The sequence below is a fragment of the Rhipicephalus microplus genome, chromosome X, assembly GCF_043290135.1.
Source record: "Rhipicephalus microplus isolate Deutch F79 chromosome X, USDA_Rmic, whole genome shotgun sequence".
NCBI classification, from domain to species: Eukaryota; Metazoa; Arthropoda; class Arachnida; order Ixodida; family Ixodidae; genus Rhipicephalus; species Rhipicephalus microplus.
Window position 1 is genome coordinate 187,929,641 of NC_134710.1, and position 25,135 is coordinate 187,954,775.

General features: G+C 42.9%; 2 protein-coding genes across 2 annotated transcripts in view; both read right to left on the minus strand.

Moving 5' to 3' along the window:
* Positions 1-615: 615 nt before the first annotated feature.
* On the minus strand, positions 616-13,285 carry LOC119177307 (F-box/LRR-repeat protein 12). Its single transcript, XM_037428766.2, has 2 exons — positions 13,065-13,285; positions 616-10,216 (listed from the first exon to the last, which is right to left on the minus strand). The coding sequence occupies exons 1-2, from the start codon at positions 13,172-13,174 to the stop codon at positions 9,307-9,309; spliced, it is 1,020 nt and encodes a 339-aa protein (XP_037284663.1). The 5' UTR covers positions 13,175-13,285; the 3' UTR covers positions 616-9,306.
* Positions 13,286-24,341: 11,056 nt separating this feature from the next.
* Positions 24,342-25,135, minus strand: part of Cpsf5 (cleavage and polyadenylation specificity factor subunit 5) — a 28,840-nt gene continuing 28,046 nt past the window's right edge. The window contains exon 7 of the mRNA XM_037428767.2: positions 24,342-24,774. Within this exon, the coding sequence (XP_037284664.1) occupies positions 24,753-24,774 (22 nt within the window). The 3' untranslated portion in view covers positions 24,342-24,752. The remainder of the gene's footprint in view (positions 24,775-25,135) is intronic.

A 25,135-nucleotide genomic window follows, 5' to 3' on the forward strand; every position in this document is an offset into this window, starting at 1 on the left:
CACGAGCTTCCCACAATATGTGAAATCTGTTCGAATTTTTAATTCCCCCTACTCCTGAAAATGTTGCATTTGTGGCACTTTTGTTTTATAATGTTTCAAGAAAAAATTTATTAAGCTCAACCAGTGGAATGAATAATATAAGGGGTGGGGTGACCTACTTGTATACAGACTAGTGGGGACATCCCTTGTAAATGTCCCCCCTTGGAGGACCACACTAGTCAAATGAATAACTTTAGCCTCCTTGGTGGTTATACTTTTATTGTACAGAATGTTTTGCATTCAACTTTTTAACAGCTGTTTATTTTATAGTGCTACCTGTGCTCTATACCTTTTCCGCTGTGAATGAGTGTATTGAAATTTTAACTGTGGAACCTGTTTCCGAGAAGACTCTGTATGAGTAGTTCAATACAGAGATATGCTGAGTGTATCCCGTGCTTTTTTTAAACATGATTCTAATTTTCATATAATAAAAAATAAAAGCTATACCTATTACTTACAAAATAGCCACGATGGAGAGATCTGTGTACCCCCTGCAATTTTCTGGTCTGGATTGACACTACTGGGCCCACCATATGCCGTGATGTATATAATAATTGAATGGAAGTAAACAAGTAATTGCGCAGAGAAAGAAAATTTAATGCAAGATCAATAGAGCAGTACTTCAAGGTTGATTAGTGAAAATGATGCAAATTTTTATTGAAAGCACTGATGTTAACAGAGGCTTATATGGTTTGATACATGCCCTGAAAGGGCATGCCTATTTTCAGGCAGGGCATGCAACCCTTTGTTGCAGATTTAAGGGTCATTTGCCAACATGCAATACAACTACTTTGAGGATTAAATGGCCCAATGTGTTTATGGCAACAGATATCTCTAAAGGAAATCTAACAAAAGATTAGACAACATAAAAGCCTCGCTTAAGATAGTGCAGGTGCCAAACTTTTTCAACCCACATTTTGACACTAGAAATACTAGAGGTTACAAAATGAAACCCTTTCAAAATTAAACATTTTTTAGTGCTAAAAGTGGAAAAAAAAAAAAAAGAAATGCCACCCCTACTGTTTGCCAGAAATTTAGCACAACTTCAAGCACATGGTTTCTCAGTATGGCTGCAGAGCTAAGGTGAGATCCACTAACCTGGCCTTGCATCTGCACCATTGCAACAACCACAAGATGCACTTGTCAGCTATGTGCTCTTTAAATGGTAATAACATGAAAACCATACCTGCAGCATTGCCAAGACTACTTCAGTGGTATGTACTACTTATTAAGTTTAACTACTGTAAAATTCTAAACAAGTAGTATTACCAGAAATTTGATATGTACATCAATGACAGAGCAAGTGGCACCCCTCTCCTGTTTTTTCTTCAACATGTTCTTCGTTCCAGAATTGAGCTGCAGCAGTTCCTAAGAACCCAAGTTTTGAGAGTCTTTATGTGCATCTTAGCGCTTCTATAGTGTGGTGCTTCGGGGTTGCACTCTCAGAAATCGTTACATTTGACTAATGTCCTTCCCCTTTGTCATAACCCATAAAATTCCACAGGAGGATTGCATGTTCAATTCCGCAGGAGGACATGCATGTCCAATAAAGTATTCCATAAGAGGCAGAGACATGCATTATTCTTGGAGACTCTTCTATTGCCCTCTTGAATTTTGGTCAGTGATTAAGCAAGGGCCCCCTCCAAACCTTATCCGATTCTCTTTCACTCCAGAGGGAGAAGCACTTGCTTGGGATTTTACGGCAATATTGCCCCACAGTTGTATTCCCCGGTCGTAATTGTCATCACATCGTCACATAGTTATGCAAGTAGGTATGATAAACTTGAATACAATAGAAGAATGGTTGAATTAATATTATTTGAATACAATGATGAATAGAACATTAGAGCATCTTCTGTACTTAGCTTGTTATAGTTATTAAAGCCAAACAATCATTTTGAAGTCAATAAAACCATTCGAGTGCTATACTATGATCTGCATCCACATTTATTGTAGGTGTCATATATACATGTATCACAGCTAAGTTGTACAGTGAAGAAGCACTAAACTGATGGCACTGTAGCAATGTCAGCTAGCACAGAAATTCAAAAAGAATTTGATTCAACAAAGATAGAAATAACTTGTACAGGGCTGAGTGGTTCCACAACAGACATCAATTATTGCAACTTGAACCACTTTATAGACACCAAACTAAAAAAATCTGTGTGCCTACAAGAGTTAATTCACAATACCACAAACGTTTTCATAGGAACTTAACAGAAGCGGCATTACAAGGCTTAGTCTTTGTGTACGGCTGCCTATCATCGATATGCCATTGTAATGCAATATAAAGATGGTGCAGGTCACTAAAACCCCACTGAAAACTTCTTCAATAAGTTTAAATGAAGCAGGGCCAACACAAACAGCACAAGAAAGAAACTACAGCCAGCACTGTTCTGTTCATCAATATTCCAGCACAGGGATAAGCAGGCAGTAGCATGAAGCCGGCGCAGCCGAAGTAGGGCATTTGCAGGCAAATCGTAAAAATTTGGCAAATTGATATAAATTTTAAACTACATCAAAAATCGTGTTTAGTTTCAGCCAAAATGCCATCTTAGGTCAAAACTGTCACGTCGGCCTTCAGATGGAAAGTTGCAAGGGAAAGGCAAGGGGTATGATTCCGTGCTGGGGGCCGCATTCCGCCCGTGGGTTGCCGATCCCTGCTCTAGCTAATCCAGAGCTGGTATTCTGCAAGATTCCACCAATAGGACAGTCCGTTTCACCACACGTTGATTAGATGGGGCTCTGGAGCATTGGTTGTGAGTGACATCACTCTGCCACCTGTCAAGCTCTATCCAATAAGTGTTCGCCGAAACAGGCTGTCCACTTAACGGGCTCTTACAGAAAACACTTCTAGGTCTTGTAAACTTCATTAAAGCAAGAGAATTAGCCAGAGTGAACATTCTTTTTTTACCAAACACTGCTGACACACTCATTGCTATACTCTGCAGTATGGAGCTCGCACCAAGCGAGAACCATGTTCACAACAGATATCAGACTGTCAATATATCCAAACACTGTAACCACTTTAAAATGTTAACACTAAAAGCACGATATGTATCTTCAAGATGCATGGATCAACATGCACATACACAGTTTATGCACACATCCCGCACAATGAAACAAAAACTCGGCAGATCATTGTAAACAATGCACACACAGAAAAAAAAAACATGCAGAGCAGTTGATGCAAAGGTTAACAGAAATGGCAGAAACACTAGTTTCAGCACTATTTCATTCTTGCCACATAAGCTACACATTCAAACTTTTGAAATTTTACCGTACTATGCCATTACAAATGCATCTTTACAAACACTCTTTGCTAGGGCACTTCCAGCAGCATTATTTCCTTTGTCAACACTCCCCATGCCTTCGGCAGATTGTTGAAAGGCACACAATTGCATAATTGGCTTTTGAATGGTTGGAAATGCATAGACCAAGCATACAAACCACCATACCAATCTTTCTTGAGGAAAGCTTTATCCATTTATTTTTTTTATTGTAACTATGGACTACACACGTAACACTGACCAGTAATAAAAATAAGGACAGGTTAATTTTTACCCCTATAGCAATAAGCTTACCCTCTCACTAGAACATCCGTATGTATCACAGATCCTGGATGCCTGTCAATGTGATTACCCAAGATCAATTTTTTCACCTGTCGGCTTCACAAGTACACTCAAAGCTAAACTTTTCTTTTCAGTGAGGCTGTATTAAAGAAGCTTAAATGAGCGCTAATTGTAATAACTAATATATCACACTACATATGGTCGTCTCTTGTTGCTCTTGAACAAATATTCGAAATGGCATCTAACTATGTCAACCAACATACATGCACTATAAATTAGTCTTCTGTAGCACGTTAGTCAAGATTATTCCAAGAGTATAATTTTAGCTTGATAGAAAAGCAGGTTATATTACACAAATCTATCATAATGTTAACAAGAAAAAGAAATATCGGTATTGATTGCCCAATGTGCAATTTACAATTCAGTGAACCTCATGAAAAAAAAAAAAAACTGTGCTCTCATCTCCCAGAAAAGAACTGTATGAGACCTTTTCTCATGAAAAGTGTGTAAACACAGAATGAAGTCCCATGGCAACTGCTTGTATGCCACAAAAAAAGAAGTAGAACACTTAATGAAGACAGAATGAAGTCCCATGGCAACTGCTTGTATGCCACAAAAAAAGAAGTAGAACACTTAAATTTGCAACTGTAATTGTGATTTGCTGTAGCAAAATATGCTTCCTATGTACCTTACTCTTACCAAGTGCAATGGTTTAAGAATTAATTCTGTAGTTCTGACCGGGTCTACTACGACCCGACTATGAGCTGTGCCACAGCAGGAGACCTTAGGTTGGCTTTTAACACTTGGAGTTCTTTAAAATGCACTTAAATCTAACTAATCAAACATTTTTTGCATTATGCCCCGATCAGAATGTGGCTACTGTGGCCGGGTTCACCCCCGTGACCTTGAGCTAAGCAGTCATAACGCCATAGCCACCGATTGCCACGGTAAAACAATACTTAGACAGCTTTAATAAAAGACTAGCTTTCTATGTTTGAATGTTTCCATGCCAATATTAAATTACCATGGCATTAGCCATGAAGGTTTCTTCAGTGGCAACCACACACTTCAGCTATAAATTCTACAAGTTGGGAACGCCACTGCAGAAGCACTAAGAGAAAAAAACAAAATCATAATGGCACCAACATTTTTAAATATTTTTCTGCAGTACGTCCTAAAAAAAGTTAGCCTGCAGACAATACTAAAATGCAGCTAGCAATCATGGATATACAAAGAGGAAGCAGTCTAACAGTTTGATTTTAAGCATACTTAGCTGTGACATTTTTAAGACATCACTACAAAGCTATTCTGCAATGGCCACAAGCTTCAATTTCCAGACTGTGCCAATAAAGCTTGTCCTCCTCACCAAAATCATAGTTTCAAACCCACAACGATGAAAACCTCTTGCCTAGTGTTATATACAGTGCTCAAAAAGCATAAAAGTAACACACTCAACACTAAACTGCATGAGCTAGATTTACCCTGTACAACACAGAATCCAGGAACCACACAAGAAGGGATGTCAACATATGTGCATATATTGACCTGCAGTAAGCAGTAAGTGATGACAGACTGTATATTGTACTATGAACTTTCAAAAGTACTATAGTATCTTGCACAATGTGCTTGCAAAAAGAGTGGCTGATGCATTTATGGCCAATGGTGTCATGAAAAACTGCATATTTCTAACTGTTTAAAAAAAAACTACTGCTTGAGGTGTGCAGTGCACCCTGGCTGAGGCTAACAACTACATTAAGGCAGGCAGTCTGCCTAGACTTTGGTAAAGACATCGCCCCTCGGCATTTAGCAGCAGACACCTTGAACAAAGCATAAACGCAGCCAAAAAACAGCACCCTCCAAACATGGTGCAGTCATTGAGAAGTCCTTGGCTGAACAGTGGAAGACCATACAGGACACAAGGCTCTGGTTTTGCTCAAGGGATAGATTTAAATGACTTTTTCAAGGGACATTTGCTGAGAATACAGCAAAATGAACCACTTGACTATGAAAATAAATGGCGACAAGGTGGCCTCCAATGCCAGGAAAAGCAGAAATGAAAATACAATCATGTTAGCTTTTCATCTACTTCCACCCTGTGTCTAACTTCACTTTCTTCTCACTACAATATTTCATACTGCATCGTCCCTTCCGATTCCTTGAACTCTGATCATTCAACCATTTCACGCCACAAGTTGGGAATTAGTGAATAATTAATAAATAGACATAGCTTCTCAAATGGATGAACACATAAATTCTTGGATATGAACAGGTCAGCTTCCCACATGGACACAAACACACAGGTTCAAAACATGACTTTGGCAGCAAACGCTGCTATAACAATAGCTACATAAAAAAGCAATTAGGATGTCCTGTACACAGCCTTTACTACAAATCTTAGTCCTAAGAAAAAACCTGTGAGACTATTCTTCCCACACGAGAAGATAGCCTACTCCAATCGGGCGTTGTGTAATGAGCAGTATAAATAAGCAAAATCTAAATGTCCATTTTTTTTACCCAAAATAACATAACAATGCCATTCTCAACACTGCAAAGAGAAGCTACAATATAATCGGAACATATAAATGGCTTAACTTTGAAGCTACCAACTGTACTATAGGTGGCAGAAAAAAAATGGCTACAGAGCTGTTGTATAAAAAATAAATAAAAACTAAAATAAATTACTACAAATTTTCATCAACACAAATTTTTACCAGTGGCTTGACATGCAGAAAGCCAATTGCAAAGACGGGCTCAAGAAGGACACTCAAAGTGCTGGCCAGCCAGGTACTTGTGAAGTTCCTTCCAGATGTAATAAGATGCAATACTGAACTGCACATACGGAGCACAAAATGCATAAATATACACATAACAATGCAATGGTACTTGTATAAACAATGCTGTAGCATTGACACCACTCCCTCTCCAATCTCGGTAAAATCTAATACAGCATGATAGTTAAAAAGACAGAAGAGGCAGGACATGCGCAGTTTTTGCAGGTCAAGCTTGCACATGCTACAACCACAAAAAGTTGCTTACAAAAATGTAATGACAAAGATAATATAAAAATAAAATAAAGGTGGATAAAAGCCTGCATTTTTTGCTAATCCTTGCTATTAGCTTATGCCGGTCTTGTGCACTGGTGACTTGATACTAAAAACTAAATGCATTTCAAGCATATGAAAAGAAAAAGCTATGGATTCGCCAACTAATATGTGAACACAATTAAGAATAAATAAAAGCAAGGCAACAACATGCAGAGGTAGGAAAATCCATAAAATACTCCGAAAAGAACAATTTACATTCTCTGTATGTCAGTGGCTGTGGCCTGCACACACTCATGTAACCAGTAAGAATGTCACCTCAGCGACACTGCTATCTTAAGTAGACATTTCGATGTAATAAACACAGTGGCTCTTCTTTCATACTCCGAGCAATCACACCCTAAATGTTTCAAGTTGGTGCTCAAAAACCATGTATGTGGTGTTAAAGGAGCACTGACATCAAAGTTCAAGATCGAGATGTGCCCGTCATTCGATCAATTGGTATGCATAGGTCTTCTTGGCCAAATTTGAATGGCATCAGTAGCGTCGAAGATATTTTATTTTGACGTCAAACAGCGTAGAAAAGCTAAGGAGAAAAAACGAAAAATAGACTGCCCTGCGACATCGACACTAGTGCTACGTTTTCGTTGTGATACATTCCACAAATACCATCCTGGGTGACGATACCCTAGTAACGATGACGTTGACGATCTCCGAGTGCGTTTGGAGCCGACTCTCAGACATCCTATCACTAGTGGCTCACCTTGCTGTGTTTAAGCGTGCATGCAATACATCGTATGGCATCAACTGATTTATGTTGTGCTCCACTGCGTGTGAGTACGATCATTAAGAGCGACAATACGTGCCAGAATGTCCGGGAACCGCTGCGTAGTGAGAACCTGCACGTCGAGGCGCGAAAAAAACGGAAAGTGCGTGGCATTTCATGCCTTTCCAAGCCACGAACCTCAACGCAGCCAGGGGTTGATTTCATACGCGCCGTTGGACAGAGGGACTGGACGCCTGTGAAGAACAGCCGCATTTGCTCCCTTCACTTTGCGGCGAGCTGCTACAGGGTAAATCCTGTGTTGGCAAACCAGTTTGGTTTCACTCACAGTACGAGGCCTTTTCTCGAGGCTGGGGCTATTCCTACCGTGTGCCCTGCTGCAGCTGAAAGCAGCTATTCACTGGCCAAACGCCCGCGACATGAGGTGAGTAGTTGGTGTTCCTGAGCTATGACAGCACAGCCGGGACTTATGAATACATTGCATTAAACGCGCAGCTTGTCAAGCAAGGATCGTCGCGAATCGCGGCGATACTCAATTACAGGTCGCTGTCATCATCACTTGCCGATGTTGCCATCACCGCGACGAGGACGAGGACGACAATGTTGGCGACAGAGGCATGTCTACGCCTTCAGAGACACAGCTGGACTGACTGTACTTGCGCGCCTAGCAGACGAAACGCCAGTGTGACGTCGCCATTTTTTGTGAAAGCGGCATCAGCTGTGCAGCGGCCTCGACGTGGCCGCGAGGTAGCGCTGCCAGCACTAAAATTTGGCGAGCTTTCCACCCATTTTGAACCGCGTTCGATAGCGAATATAATAATCAATATTACAGATACTCATTCATCCCTCAGATGCGTTTAAGGTCGTGAATCGCTACTAGGAGGTCGATAGCTACTTTACACAAAAATCTTGACATGAGTAAATTTTATGTCAGTGCTCCTTTAAGCTACTAAGTACAGCTGCATTGGACTGAAACACAATTTCCCAGACACGGGTTGAAAGCCTTCCAAAGCAATAAAAGTGAGCAATATAATGCACTTAGAGGTAATCACACTTTTTGGCGAAGATGCACATATCTGTAAGGATATACAAGCATAAATGAAAAAGAGTGCAATAATTATTAAAAAAAAAACACCTGGATTTGATGTATTTATTATGGGACCTTGCAACAATGTCGCCATGTTGCTTTCACATGTGTATGACAGATAAAATATTCAAATCACTGAAAACCAAGTGCCTTTACCTTGTGTTGCAACAAAATTGAAGGTTCACACTACACAGCTCAAGTAACTCAAGTACACGTCCATGCTATTTCAGTAGAGAGATTGCTTCGAAGCGACAGCAGTGTTTTTTTCCTTGAAGACAGCAGCAGGACTTCTATTGCGATCAGAAAATGCACTACAATAACACTCCACTTCATCTGATTATACTAGAGGTACAAGCATTCTTTTTCTTTTTTTACATAGGGTTTTCAAGTTTTGTGCTCTACACAAGGGGCCACTTTCGGTCAACGAGATTGTTGCACACATGAGCTCTGTGTTGATAATCGTTCGTTTTTAATGCATGATAATAAAAAATATAATTTCAGGGACCTTTTGCTCTAGCACGACAATGCTTCAACCAATTTATGTAGTGAGAATCTTTTGGCTGACTTGTACAGTTGAAACCAGTCAAAACCAATCGTATGTACCACTACTCTAAATAAGACTAAATGAGGCGGCTATACCGTGCCTGCATCAGCCATATGCAAAGCGTTTCAAGCCATTTATCACGATCACGACTACCACTCTGGCCCTTTTCATTGTCTCCTCAATGACACCCAAGCACACGAGGCACACATAAAAGTTTGCATGGCAGACATGCTGCTGGTTCAATCCTGTAGTCGCAACCGGTCCACAGAATGGTTGCAGCCAACCCCTAGATGAAAGCGTACCCCATCCACAAGAACAGTGCAACCGGGTGGCACATGCTTGACAATCAGGGGACTATCTTCAATATCAATGAGTGTGTTCTCCAAGTTCAGCCATTGCAGCTGAGGGAAAACATCAACCAGCACCTTCATTGTCTGTATGGTAACCCTTGTGCTAAAAAGACAAAGTTCCTGTAATGAGAAGCACTTTCCTTTAGAGAGGTGCAAAACACCAATATCAGTAACAGCAGTGCTGCCAACATACAGTCTTTCCAGTGCAAGTGCATTCTCAGCAATAGTGCGGATGGCCTCATCTGTGATTTTAGTACCATCAAGGGCCAAGGTTTTCAAGTTATGGCCACGGCTTACAACCAATGCAACACCCGTGTCCCGGATGTCCTCGCAATATTCCAGGTAGAGCTCACGAAGATTTGGGAGTTGTGTGACGAAAGGAATATCTTGGTCCGAGACACACCAACAAAAGCTCAAGTCGAGGATGCTCAGGTTGCGAATGGCCAAAAGTGAGAAGAACTGGTCCACTTGGAAAAATGAGTGGCGAAGTGAAAGGGTCTTGAGAGTGGGTGGGAGGTCCCCAACAGTGACAGGGGCAAAGTCGTCAAGAGTTGTCAGAAGGGCACTCTTGATCACAAGGGTGGACAAGTAAGGGCAGTGAGCTCGAAGGTCCCGCAGAGCTCCCGGAGACAGAAAAAGGCCGCAGTGCAAGAAGCTCGACACATACAGCCACCGAACAGAGTCTGTTAACACCGAGGCCAGCCTGTCCATCTGCACTGAGCTGATTTCAGGTGCACTGGCATCCACACATGTCCACAGGGCCTGGCTCCGTGAGAGACCATACCAACGGCGGCAAACCCTGCCAGAAACAAAGAAATGTTTTACTTAGTTCATCACTGTTCTTCATAATTAAATGCACATATTCACAGTGACTATGAGTATTTTTAAATTGCTCTTCAACAACTAGAAGCAACAAGTACATGATTAGTAAGCAATGAATAAACCATCTTTCTATTTCTAAACTACCAATGAACATGCATAAGTATTGTGCAGTTCATATGGAAGTGTTCAGGAAACATCCAATCAAAAGAAGTCACTAGGCCACACAGTACCAGAGCCTGGAACTTTTTTCTATGCCTGTTGAGTGTTGTGAAGTTTTCCACAATTACATAAAATTGATTAAAAAAAGATATGAGCAGGAATGGCTACTGTGTAGCTTCACTTATGCACTGGGTTCCATTTAGTGCACCTTTCACATTCAATTGCTTCAAATGCATAGCCGCATGTGACGAAGGATAATGAAATGAACTTGGGAGGTTTTATGCTCTACAGCCAGTAAAGAAAGGAGTCATGTTGGCAAGACACAGATAGACCACACTGGATTGTATTATTTGCACAACAATATCAGTACACCAGTGCTTGCAAGTCTACACTAATAGCAGCTGCAAGAAGACAAGCCTGATGCTTCATTGTCAGTGATGTGCCATTAAGTGCAAGAAGTAATTTAAGATAGCAAAATCAGTTCTTTCTCTCTCTACCTCTCTCTCACACACACAAAATCAAATGAATATTTCTGCATATTCACTGCTTTGTTAACATTCAAAAGAGAACAATCAAGAACATTTTTTATAACGTATTGGCTGAGGTCTAGTCTTTGTTAGATATTCCCTGACAATAATAGTTGGCCAGGCTCTGGCCTCTATGAAGGAATACCCTCGACGAAAGCCAAACTCTAGCCAAGACATTGGAAGAAACAAACATGTTCTCATTTGTCATTTGTGTGTGTGCGTGCATGTGCATGTGTGTGTGCACGCGCATGCGTGTGTGCGTGCACACCCCAAGTAAGTGGATAACTTTCTAGATGAAAACTGGGATTGATTGATATGTGGGGTTTAACGACCCAAAACCACGATATGATTATGAGAGACGCCGTAGTGGAGGGCTTGGGAAATTTCAACCACCTGGGGTTCTTTAACGTGCACCGAAATCTGAGCACACGGGCCTACAACATTTCCGCCTCCATCGGAAATGCAGCCGCCGCAGCCGAGATTCGAACCCGCAACCTGATGGAAACTGGGAAAGGATTGCTCCACTGGTGTATAATGTAACATATGAAATGGACTGGGAGAAGTACAAGTTTTTCTATGAGCATTATGCATCTGCACACCTCTTTTTCAATTCGACAAAATTGTCTCCATTCACTTCCATGCCTTTCTTGTTGGCAGAAATATTATAATTGCAGCTGCCTTGAGATTCCTATGCTTTGATCAAAATGGTGCTTCTATGAGTGCCAGTTATGCCGTTGCACTGAGGATTTACAAAGTTTTCCATATGTACGGCTCACATAAAATATACCTCAGAGTGCTCAGTATGCCATGTAGAGGCAAATTGGCATAACGGGTCAATCGGCCGCTGAGCGCGCAGTCGCGGGTTCTAAACTTTGGCGGCCGCGCGCATGCCGATTGGGGTGAGATGCAGACATGCTAGTTTTTATTCTTGCGCACGTGAAACTGTCACCGAGTGGACGAAATTGGCGTGCTGCCCTCTACAGCGACAATTCTCGTAGCCCACGTACTGTATAGCCTCCGGGGCACTAACAAAGCTTCGTATTTTATTTTCCGCTATTTATTTTACTTAGAGGTGACAGTGCTCCCAACTTTCAGAAAGCACTCGATGCCCTACTGACCACTTAACAGTTACGTTTCCTCTCTTCCCATTGGTCACATGCGCACAATGGCACACCTAAATGCAAATGTAGGGGGAAAGGAACCAAAGAAAATAAGTGGCTTGTAATGAATACCCGGGTTCCGCGCTTTTTTCTGTATTCGCAGTAGGTCTGACAGGACGCCGCGCACTGCGCAGTCAACTTTCCGGAAAACTTATGCCGATCGATTCCACAATGCTCACACTTTCCAAAATGCACCTTCAATAATTCAACGTTCCGAATTCGAAAGCTGCATGTTCAGTGGTTACGCGACGCATCATAGATGGAAGTGACGCTAGTCAAATGCATTAGCCAGAAATCACCACAGTTCTGTTGAGAGCCAAGTTATGGTAGGTGTGAAACGAACGTTGAACTTCAAAACGGCTGAAAGCAGTTTGAAATCAAACAAGGTACAAACTGGCTCTCTATAAACGCCCTGAAATAGCAATGACCTGGGTTTGTACAGGAGGAGGCTGCGCCCACGTATCAAACACGAAGCGAACAGAGCACGATTGCGAATTGCGTAGCATCATTCTGAGCCAGATTAGTTTATGCATTAGAAGCACATGGGCGAGCATTTTGATGCTGTTAATCGGAGACTGTAACTGGGCAACTTCTGCTAATACAAAATGATGCCTCAAGGCGCGAACGTTTCGTTGACATTTAAATTTAGTTGGCGGAATTCCTTTTAATTCAATTACTAGACTATGCAACGCTGAGATGGTATTTCCTACACGAACTCCTGCCTAGCGTTATTGTAATTCAATAAAGTCTGCGCAATGTGAACATGGACTACGCCTAGACACTGTAACAAAGGCGCTACACATACGATTGCAGGTTCAGCACGCTGGAAATCAAATATTGCCTATTCTCGGGGAAAACAGTGCTGCGTGTCAAATTGAGCCGGGTGCAACGGGTTTTGTTTTCCCCGTTCAAGACAGCTTTCGCGATGCGCCCTTAAGACATGCTGGCAAAGTGATTGATCTGACCGCTTGGTGCTCACCTCCCAACTTTGCATAGATCAGAGAACTTCAAGAGCCTGAATATCTGCAGAAGTACCACGTCGGGCAGCCCATCTGCATCAAATGCTGTCATGATAGTGACTCCACGCATAAAAACAAAAATCACATGTTGAATGAGAATGGAATCATTTGCAGACACTGTGAGAGCTGAGCAGAGCAGGTAACAGAAAAAAAAATTACATTTTCATATGGCGCCCTCTCGCGGTTCTCCATATTTTGCTAATACGCCAACAAGCCGCTTGGGCTCAGTACGGGTCGCTAAGAGTTTTTTCACGGAGAAGAAAACCCTTCCTCCATGAGGTTTTTTTTTTTTTTTTTTTCCAATCATTGCGGAACTTCCCAAATTGTCCTTGTCACGCTCTGTGTATGAGTACGGTCCCTAGAATATAAAGTATAATCTAGGGACCATAGTATGAGTGGGCACTCTGAATTGGGCATCCGAATCGCAATATCTTATTAGTCGTGGCTCAATTCGGCGAAGGAACAGAAAAATGTTTACTCCCTCACTTTATTTTATGTTGAGAATCAATATAATATAGAATGTAGATGCATGTGCGTTGTACAATGTACGTGGGTGCAAAGAGGAGGGAGTTTTCGAATAGCGTACACAAAGCTTTGCGCTGATTGATTGATACGTGGGATTTAACGTCCCAAAACCACCATATGATTATGAGAGTGAAGTTAACGGCTCCGGAAATTTCGCACCCCTAGCCTTCTTTAACGTGCACCCAAACCTGTTCACAAGGGCCTACAGAATTTTCGGCTCCATCGTTCGGCTCACCCCCCCCCCCCCCCCCACCCCATCGCATCCGGGGTGTGTGTGTGTGTGGGGGGGGGGGGGGGTGAGCCCCGTAACTGTCTCTCAGGGGGAGGACATCTCAACGAGTAGCTCACGAGGGGTTGAGGTAAAGGAGGGATTAAAAGGATGGGATTAAAAGGTAAAGAGATAGAGAGAGAGGAATGAGAGAGCGAGGCGCAGGGACAGCGAACGACGGAAGTAAGGAGAAGATAGGAAAGATGGACACGGTCGCAGGAGTCCGAGGACGGGCCACCACTCGGCGAGAGCTCTTGTCGGCTTCAGGAGATGGCGTAGGGCGAGCCCGGTCGGCCAGAGCTGCGCTGTCGTCGGAGATCGCGGGGGCACAGCCTGTTGGCACGAAATCCAGCGAGCGAGTAACATCCCTTCAGGCGGTGGGTAACCTGATTGATGTAAGGGACAACAGCTATTTAAAGGTGGGGCAACGCATGGGTGTGCGTGTAGTTTCCTCTGCACCACACAAGCTTTCTCAGCTGGCTAGGCTGACATGAGCCTCTAAACACAGGAAACAGCTGTGCAAAACAAAGCACAGAAACCGTTTTGTCAATTGCATTAGCAACGCGTTGTTTACATGATCATACTTTCGTGCGGTGCCTGTTATATTGGGCAAACTGGAAAATGCCTAAACGACAGAATTGCATGAGCATGCGTGCAATGTTCGCAGCGGCAACGATGGTAACCCAGCATGTCACCAGATGTGGCTGTGAAGTACAGTTTGATAACACAGCCGTACTTACCAAACACAAAGATGAGCGCACAAGGCTTATAATTGAAGTGCGTCAACACTTGACTTGCGTCAGCAAACCATCAATAGCTCTGTCCGATAAGGAGCTAGCGTTTTTGGACAGTAGCAAATGTCATGCAGGAGTTAATTAAGTAATCACTCTAAGGCAGAGTAGACGTTGGTAGGGTGGGGCTGACGTACAGATATTTTACCGGTTTTGTTATTTTGGTCCGTGATTTGGTCTTATCGTATGTGCCATGACATTGTTTCGTCTGTCAGTACATATTTCATAGTTTTCCAAATAAACTTTCAGTTGGTAGTAAGCCCTTGTCCCTGTCTTTCTGTCCGCGGCTAAGTAGTGCGCTCTCGTTTCAAAACAATCATGCATCACCTACTCGCCCAATCAAACATATTGACATCTAGTGAACACTCAAAGTACCGCCATCTCGCACCCCCTGAGGCAGATACCCACTCCGCGCGTCCATCGGTCCGTCTGATAGTCTGTCTGTCCGTCTGTTCATGCGCCCGTCCGTGCCTCGATCTAGTGAACACCCCAAGTACCGCCATCCCATTTCGCATGCCGGTGGCTACGTATGACAACAACGTAGGATGGACAGACCCACGCCTTAAGGAGCTTCGCTCCTAAAAATTGCTGGAACGGAAGCTCCCACCAAAGATATCGGATTTACAACATGCATGCCGAGCCTTCTTGATGGGACGCGGCTTTTCCAAGACGGCCCACCACATCCTACTCAAGGCAACAAACATCGACACATCCAGCCCTCAACGTATCTACTTGCTCTGGACTTCTGGTCACTTCTCCCTGCCGGGTAATGGTCGCGCTCAGGCGGTCGCTCGAGAGAACTCACCCACTGAGCAGCCCTGCATAGCGAGGCCGAGAGTCCAGATCAAGTGGGCCCTCCACTACCGAGATGTACTGGCATATTACACCAGAGCTAGGCGCACCATGCGCCTAGCTCTGGTTTAATATGCTAGTACATCTCGGTATGTGAGTGGAGGGCCCACTTGATCTGGACTCTCGGCTGTACTGGCATATTACACCAGAGCTAGGCGCACTATGCCCCCGCCCTCACCATCATTCTCGCGAGAAGATAGAGTTTTCACTCCACCAACTCTAAACGCATACGTTCCCCAGCCTTCTCTTCATGCATAAATTCTACCCTGACCGCTACGCAGACTCTTGCCCAGGCCGTGGCAGCGCCCCAACAGTATTTCATGTCACGGTGGAGTGCGTTCCAAAATTATTTTCTCCCCTTCCCGCTGCCCCGCCGCGGTGGTCTAGTAGAAGGTACTCACTCGGCTGCTGATCCGCAGGTCACGGAATCGAATCCCGGCTGCGGCGGCTGCATTTCCGTTGGAGGCGGAAATGTAGGCCCGTGTGCTCAGATTTGGGTGCACGTTAAAGAACCCCAGGTGGTAAAAATTTTCGCAGCTCTCCACTACGGCGTCTCTCATAATCATATGGTGGTTTTGGGACGTTGAACCCCACATACCAATCAATCAATCGATCAATTCCTTTCCCGCTATCCTGCGCCCCTTCCGCACCAAAGAGCTGTGGGACGACGCCCTCTGCAACGGGCCTCCCGAGGTCTGCCAGGCTTTGGTTCAACGGGCTTGGTTGGTTGCCGAGATTATCATAGGGAACCCGGACTATAGGGTTCCCTCCCACGTGCTTTGGTTATATATATGCTTAATAAAATGTTTTATTTCCTTTTCTCGGAAGCATGCATTTTTCTGGTGGTGGCCATTTACAGGTCAAGTCGCTTTGATATTCTAAATGCTGCGTCTATTATAAATTAAGATACTTGTTCTTGACGAAATACAGGCAGAGACGAGTATCGGTGACAAGGTGGTATGATAGGGTGAATAGTATATGTCAGTTTTAGCGTAATATCGTAGAAACAGTTGAAAGTATTCCCATAAAATTTTACGTGCTCACAAAAAATGCCACTGGGTATCAAGTGACACTCTTTTTTAGGGGCGAATCTCCTTAGGGTGTGGGTCTGTCCTTCCTCTGTTGTTGTCAAAAGTAGCCACCGGTGGCACATACCCCTATGCAAGATGGCGGTACTTGGAGTGGTCACTAGATGGATACACGGACGGATGCATAGACGGACGAACAGACAGACTAGCAGACATGCGCGGAGCGGGTATGTGCCATAGGGGATGCGAAATGACGGTACTTGGAGTGTTCACTAAATGGACGCACGGACGGACGTACAGACAGACTAGAAGACGGACGGATAGATGGACGGACGCGTGGACGTACAGACAGATGGACGGATTGACGCAGGACAGACAAACAGACGCATAGATGAATGCCTGGAAGGTCGCGCGGACGGATGGAAGCACAAACGGGCTGGCGGACGCTTCGCCCCACTCATAAGCATTCCCTCCGTGAATATGTAGATTTTTTATGCCTAGGTTGCTTATCCCTCCTATAGCCCACATCCAAAACCTAAGGGGGGTTCACTTATTCAATGTACCTTTTCTCTGCAACTACCGAAAGGAATGTAACCATATTCTGCCGTGTTGTTGTAGAGACTCATAGGTTACATCAGAACTAAGAATATATTACATTTTTTATTAAATTTTTGTAAAAAAATACAAATAATGCTTGCACAACGCCACGGAGGGTACATATTGTGTAATTTTTTTACTGCTTTACGTTTCATGGAATCGGCAATTTGTTATGTTCAGATTGTTTCTAACTTGTTGTAGCTCACGCACACAGTTTCATCTAAATCGATTCAATACTTTTTGAAAAAAGGTACAGTGAATCTGAAAAAATTGCAGAAAGCGCAATTTGAAAAAAAAAAAAAAATGAAGTGAAAAAAAAAAAAACAGTGATGTGACACCCTCTGTTTGAGGCGTGTAATTTGAAGTGTGTTAACCCGATGCGGACCGCTAAAACGTGATTTTATTTCAAGCACTTTCTGGGCATAAAAGTAACACTATGAGGATTCTGGACCACTTTCAACAATCAATGTAGACTTAATAGTTGCCTTTAGTGCTCCTAGTAAGATGGCGGTCATCGCCGCCATCTTTCGGTGAGTACAACTTCACTTCACGACAATAATTTCCACTGCAGCAATTTTTCAATCCTCTTTGATCGCAACGAATGCAAACTATTACGCTATTATAAAACTCCTCAGTGTTTCGCATCACTGCGCATGTTTTATGCGCTAACCTGTTGACAAATGGCGACCGTAAAGCTTTGCGAACGCCATGGAGGAAGGCCTGGCATAGACGAGTTTTTGCAACTCGTCAAAACATTGTGGGCATAGCATTGCAGGCATCACATAATGGGAGCCTGCAATGGGTTAGCGTACCGCGCATGGGCAATGCAAAGCTTTGCATGTGTCGTTCTAAAACTCTAACAGGCATTTTTAAAAATGGGCTCCAAATCCCTTCGTGTGTGCCGACTTTGGGTCAAGCAGGAATTAAGAGTTCTCAAATAGGGTCTGTGGCACTTTTGACACTTCTTCGATTCAAGGTCACTCTAGTATTGACCTGGAACTATCGATTCAGGGGGGGGGGGGTGCAGTCATGTTTGTTTGCCACAAATATTTTGGGTCAAGCTTTAGAGCTCCCGCTAAGTTCGAGAAATAGTGTCCCAAATAAAAAAACTCACTGCTGCTTGGGTCTCGCACATGCACAGTGGTATCGGCAATTTCTTTGGGGCCTTTATTAAAGATCTCCCTGATCTCTAGTTTTAGAATAGCGTCAGCAAAGCTTTGTGTTAGCGTCTCGTGCCACTGTGCAAACATAGCGTATGCTATACCCAAAAAAATGACGCAATGCAAAGCTTCCGCGTATCGCTTAACGGGAGCTTTCAGCAGGTTATAGCATAAGACACATGTCCAACGCAAACGCAGAGCTTTGCGTATGCTATTATAAAACTCTCTAATACCGCTCAAGTACAGTGACCAAGCCCTCAAGTGCTGTCTGAAGAGGTACTCTAGCATCGTCTTCTCTAGTCATCTCTCAGCATTGCTATGATAGCCAACACAAAAGCCACTTCTCACACTGCCGCACTAGCGTTTAGTTACGGCCATATGTATTGTTGAAGGAAAGAAGTGCATATTTAAGAGTTCATTTTTTTAATAGACACAATATTAATGAGAACTCACAATAATTCCACGAAAGTATGGGGGATATTATTAGAATTGCAATGTAAATACAAAGAAAAAAAAAGTGGACGAAAAGATAACTTACCACCGGAAGGGTCTGAACCTGCATTGAGTTTCACTGGGGCAGCTGCTGAAGGAATTAACTGCTAGCCTTATCTTGTGTAACATTCTGATTCGTTGCTGTTGCATTCAGTGCTTCACTCTTGTGGCGAAAGTTAACAGACTCCCCATTTCCCCCAAGGCTGTTGAAGAACCAAACCTGATAAAAGCGGAATTTTTACTTTTGCTGCTGAAATTTTAGAGAAATTTAGCATCTCTAAAAAAAATTGGTGGTCTGCCACAGGAAAAATTGCATAAAACATTCCACAACAAAGCTTTACAATCGAGATGACAGTGCCAGTATGCACATCCTATTGAGTGGAAGCAGCATGATTGGACTGGGGCCTTGACTGGAAGCAAATGCAAGATGTGCGTCTCTCACATCAAGACTGCATCAATGGCAAGACCATGGCCTGTCATTAATTTCTACCTTTCTTCCTTTAATTGGTGGGGAAGATACCTGCATCAGAGCACCCAGGTCTGCAAAAGTGCAATACTGAGGCAAGAAATGAGAGCCATGCACTGCTCTCTGTTCAGTGCATGTTACCTATAGAAAGCAAACTTTACATATGGAGGACTGAATTAACAGGCATTGATGCTAACACAGTCACCCATTATGCCTTACAAATGCATATGGGCACTTCACAACTGCACTTGCTGCAGTAGGCATTCCAGGATAGTTTGAAATGGCCAATGTTACGCACACAGACATTTATCTCACTGCGGCACAATTAGGCATGCCAGTTAGGTAGCCAGAATTTTTCTTTTTTCTGTGGGGGTTCATCCATACTTTATGTATGTTTGTGCATGCATTTATATGTGTGCAAGCTGAATTGACTTTTTATATAGGATGAATTGACCAACCTCCCCCCTTCCCCCTGGCTATGCCCCTGTGCTTGAAGTATTGAAGCCAGGCAGGCAATTTATGAGGAGATGCACATGAGGCTCGAACTACACTGTCACATTCTACTTGAGTGTCCAGGTTTCTTTCCTTGCTCCACTGTACATAGGGCAACTTATCTAAGCCGTCGTGTGTCATGCATTTCGAACATGAAGAAAAATATTAAACATTTCACTCGCTGCTGTATTATTGTGACATGTTTAAATTTTTGTAATTGTGACATGTTTAAATTTCTTGTAATGCAAAGAAGCAGCCAGTTTTGCTGAAAGTGAGGCCACACAATACACTGACACAAATTCAAGATAAATGCCTCTTCTGCTACCCTGTTTTCCCTCTTTCTCTACATTCACAGAACATTCGTAGAAGCAAGTCCAGCTGTACATCATGAGCTTCTTTACTGCATTTGTACACGGCATCAATGATACATGAAACACGTTACAAAAGGCTGAAAGGCGACATGGTACAGTCCAAATACAAAACAAATAAGCAGGACATTTAAAGGGAGTGAACAATGCCAAAACAGTGACATGCGTGAAATTCATACAACAAAATACAAGTTAATCTTTAAAAATTAGTTCTCTTAAGTTCACTTTAGTCACATAATTTTCACATTTAAGCTGCTGCATGTAGGTTTCTACACACACACAATGCCGAGCAAAATAATTTTTTAGGACCATGTAGGGGACTGAAACAATGCATCAGTAAAACATGTAACATCTCTTGTTTGCCACGTGCTAGGTAGGTTCTCTTGTAGCATGTGTCCATGTATGGCTGTGTGTCTACATTTGTCCACTCTTTTATGTGTACTAAAAAACACCTACTAAAGATGTGTTAAATTCAGTTCATGTTTTCACGATCCACCTTGTGTAGAGACTTGTGCTATCACTGTCAGCAAGCATAGTTCTAGAGAAAGCTGGTGGCACCAAACGTGTGAAATAAGCTTTGGCCTACCTAATCCAAGTTTATTTGCTGGAGAGCACTTCTGGCTGCTACCAGTCCAATACAACAATGTCACTTAGTTTGAGTTCTTATTTAGTTTTCTCAATGTGAGAACTACACCAAAGACAGCAGTGAGTGAAGCTGTGACTTTTGTGTTCCCAGGAGAGAGATTACCGTTGCCGTCAGACATTCCCCTTCACCGACTTCTGCCATTGCCTAGAGAGGCACCCAGCCAGCAAACCAGAAAATGCTAAATTTGATGAGCATTGTCTTTTGGCCCAGAAATGTGATGCTACATAATGCCATTTCCTTAACACACTAACAGAACATTTGTAGATAATGCACCTCAATATTGTTTTCTTTTACTGCACTCTACCTGAGCATACAATATACAGTGCAACCAAGATCAGCACCTGCACATGCATGCTCATACATATCGAGCTAATCTGTCTGGCTCAGTAAAAAAAAAAAACACAGAGGTGACAAGCGTTTACAGAGATATGATCACATGAAAATATGACAATCCACTCATAGGCATGCACAGAATTCTCCTTCGAAGGGAGGGGGACGAAGGTTCGTTGCAGCGGCCTCCTCCCTATTATGCACGGGGCTGACTATGCCTCCCCCTCCCTCCTTAAAAGCTTTATCCCTTCATATTATGTCAATGGGTGGGGCCATAGTTTCATACCATAATAACTAGAGAGGAATCTGCCGCTGCGATCATGTACCTCCATGGGAGTTATGGGAAGTACAGACTTCGGATTTAATAGGGTTAGCTAGCGAACTGCCTACGGACTTTTTTTTACATTTTCAGTTTCGTTTTTTGCGCAGCGCGGGTAGTGGGGTATGGTGAAAAAGGCTGAAACAGTGCCTTTGTTGTTCAAAGCGGGTGACGACCACTAGATCTTCTGATATGTTACGACGTTGGACCTTTACGAGTCTTAGTTTACAGTTTAAACGAAGCGTCGTCTACTCACCACTGCGTTTAGATGTAGCGTCCAATGCCAGTGCAGGATATTGGCTTGAGTTCATGTTTTTCACAAGGGCGTCTTGCTAAGCTCATTTTAAATCGACTGCAAAGCGATGACAAAGCAAAGCAGAGGCACTGTCACGCTCCCCTGACTCGACTTCCCAACAAAACCACAGGTCCGTTGAGGGCAGACCACTGGAACCACTGGGACAGGTGCACCTAGCGTCGCAGAAGACTAAACGATAAGTGTTTCACACTTGATACTGTACTGTTAATTTTATAAATAGATAATACATACTTTCGAAAAAAAAAAACAAGTGTGTTTGTTTTCAAATGTTGTAAAAAATAATTGATTAAATCCTGATGCCAAATCTGGAACACAATGGCACAGTGATGCATACCCTCATGATTGAATATGCCCAGGTTTCACTTTTGCCGCCTGGCCGCGAAAATTTTTGTAATAAAGTTTGTGCAAAAATAATTGAAGCAAGTTTAAATTAAATCTATGTTCATACCACTTTGTTTTACACCCGGAAAAGAAGCGTCACGAATCTCAAGAACGTAATCAATCTAAAGCGAATCCGAAGCCTGTATTCCCATAATTCCCATGGGGTACAAGCGCCGCTGAAGGAGCCCGCATGGACATTAGCGCCAGATTCCGCTCTAGGTATTATTGTATGAAACTCTATGTGTGGGGCTCTCAACTATGCGCCCTTCTTAGATGAATGGGGGAGGGGGCTGCTCTCCCCATGCGCACGCCTAAGAATCTTGTGAGTGTCTCCAGATGGCATATGTCCAAAAGTGCTTCACTTGGGCAACAACTTAAAAAGTGCAACATCAGGTTATCACTTGTAGCCTGCACAAAAAAAATATTTAAAATCTGCAAATACACTTATTACAGAATATAAAGGGGAAAAAGTATAGTGTTGCTAGTCACATCAATATTTAAACAAATTATTATTGATGTTCTTACACAGCATCAAATACATGTCCCTACTCATATTCATGTTTTTTCAGAGGAGCTGAAGGAAAGCTTGTCAGCTCATTCTAACACTTAATTTGCTAAAGTAATAAAATCACAAAAAAAGAAAGTCATTCTACTTCTGTAGAGAAAGCAAATCGTACTGTCAACATTTTTATCAGCACTTAAATATTAACTAATGGTATGCCACAAAAAATGCACTCACGAACATGTTTCCTGCAATATAACAAGTTCAACGTAAAACAGCAGGTGGTGAAATCTACACAAAATACAACCACCTAATTACCAGCAACTAAAAGCGTATGACGGAAATGTGGAACACAACTCGATTCCTACAAACAAATAAAATCACACAAATAAAAATAGTGTATATATAGTATTTCAAGGTCTAGAAGATGTTGTATGTGCCTTGATGAGAATAGAAAACAAATACACATGAATGTGCACTTTGTGCCCCCTTGAGCCAAGTATTAAAAGCAACATAGGTGCAACACGGCCGGGCTAGAGGAGTGGCCCGCAGGCACTCTCTTGGCTACACACCGAAAGAGGAAACAACAGGGCAAATTCTTCACAGATCATTGCAGGCGAGGATTGGGCCGGCAGTACTAGCGGCAGTAAAGGTGGGAACTAGACACAAAACGCAGGCCTCGGTCGACACCTCGATTCCGACCAACAGCACGTGTTTGGATTTAAATCGAGGGAGAAACCCCCCCACCCCCACACGTTAAATCATAAATCAAGAGATAGTTGTTTCTGATGAAAAAACATACAGATACGAGTATATCTCCAATAAAATTTGCCTTGAATCTGAGGCTTAGTAAGAAAAACTAGTAACAGAAGGACACACTTTGAGCACTATCTTACCCGAAAAGGTTGCCAGGTGAAACTCGCTGGGCGATTTTTTTTAAACCTCCTTAGTTTTAGTAAGGTTTACCCCCGTATTTTAGAACGTCCCCTCACTCAACGCTTCACCTTCACTTGAGAAAGCCGATGGGAGCGCAGTCTCTAGGCACTGAAAGCCACTGCATATCAGCAATAATCAGCTGCGACTCTTGAGTGGCGCAGTGCCCAACTCTGTCAAGAGAAGGGTGTAAGTCGAGTCGAGGAGAGTTTGTGGGGGTTTAGCGAGGGTTGGGCCGCAGCGCCATGAACCAGCGGTGGTGAAAGGTGAGAACTAGACACGTAGCGCAGGCCGCAAGAGAGCGCGCGCAAGCCACTCCTCTAGCCCGGTCGTGGGTGCAAGCAAAAGCTGGACAGGTGTGTGCGTATGTTCTACACTGGGCAGACGAAAACACACTAGCAGCATAAACAACATAAATCAGTCAAGATATCAAACGCAACCATCAAAGAATACAGGGTTGAACATAAGCCCACTACACAGGATCACACTAAAATCTTCCAAAATGATTTCACCCTCAAGAAGAAATACCAGGATTGCTTTCAGTTTTCGCACTACTTAAGGAGATATTGCTGCTTTCTGAAACTACATAAGAAAAAGTACTGTGCGCCTTGTGCCCAAGACGATCAGCCAGCTTCATCTGCATGAGCATGGCAATGGCATGAACCAATCATAGGTGAATGAAGTAAACCTGATACAGTAGACTCTCGGTAAACAAAAGTCTGTTAAACGGAACTACTGCTTAAACGGAACTATTGCCTCTGCAATGCTTGGTTTCAGGCTTGTATTCTGCACCCATGTTCACCTCTCAGTAAATATAACTGCTGTTAAATGAAACACATTTTCCCGGTCCCTTCAGGTTTCGTTTACTGAGAGTCTACTGTATTTATATTTCCGTTAACACAATTTTTGACAATCATGATCACATATGCATATATAGTAAATTAAGAAAATAACCAGCATGATAACTTAGAGCAAATGGTGTAAAGCTAAAGTTTGGCCAATATCTTTACCGATTTATTTTAATAGGAAATGAGCAGCATTCTGTGTGGTGAAGCAGGCTGTGAGTGAAGGTGATGTGCGTGGAACGACTGGCTTGTCAATGACAGCCTTCCACGAAGCTCCCTATGGCCAGAGGGATGTGTGAAATGCTTAAACACTCCTTTAGATGTCCAATTTTATTATTCACAAATAGATGAAGTTGAATCTGGAAGAAATAGAGTAATAATCAGTGAAAAATGTTTTAAAAACTAGGTTCACCAAAAACACTTGAAAAGAGAAACGCATCACACTCATATAGAATTTAAAAAAGTACAATTGCACAACAATCATAGTTACGTAACAGTGGGCCTTCGCTAAAAAAAAAATGACATGCCACCGTCAAGTGTACTGCAAGCTTTTAACCAAAGCGCGATGCACCACCGTTCGCGGCCACCTCATGAGGGAATACTTTTAAGAGTGCGATACAAAAGCTGAGAAACCTCGCCGCATTGACTATCTCTTAAAGCACAGAAGCGTATGGCACAAAGTGATAAGCGGGTGGTACTAGGCGATAACGCCTCTTGATG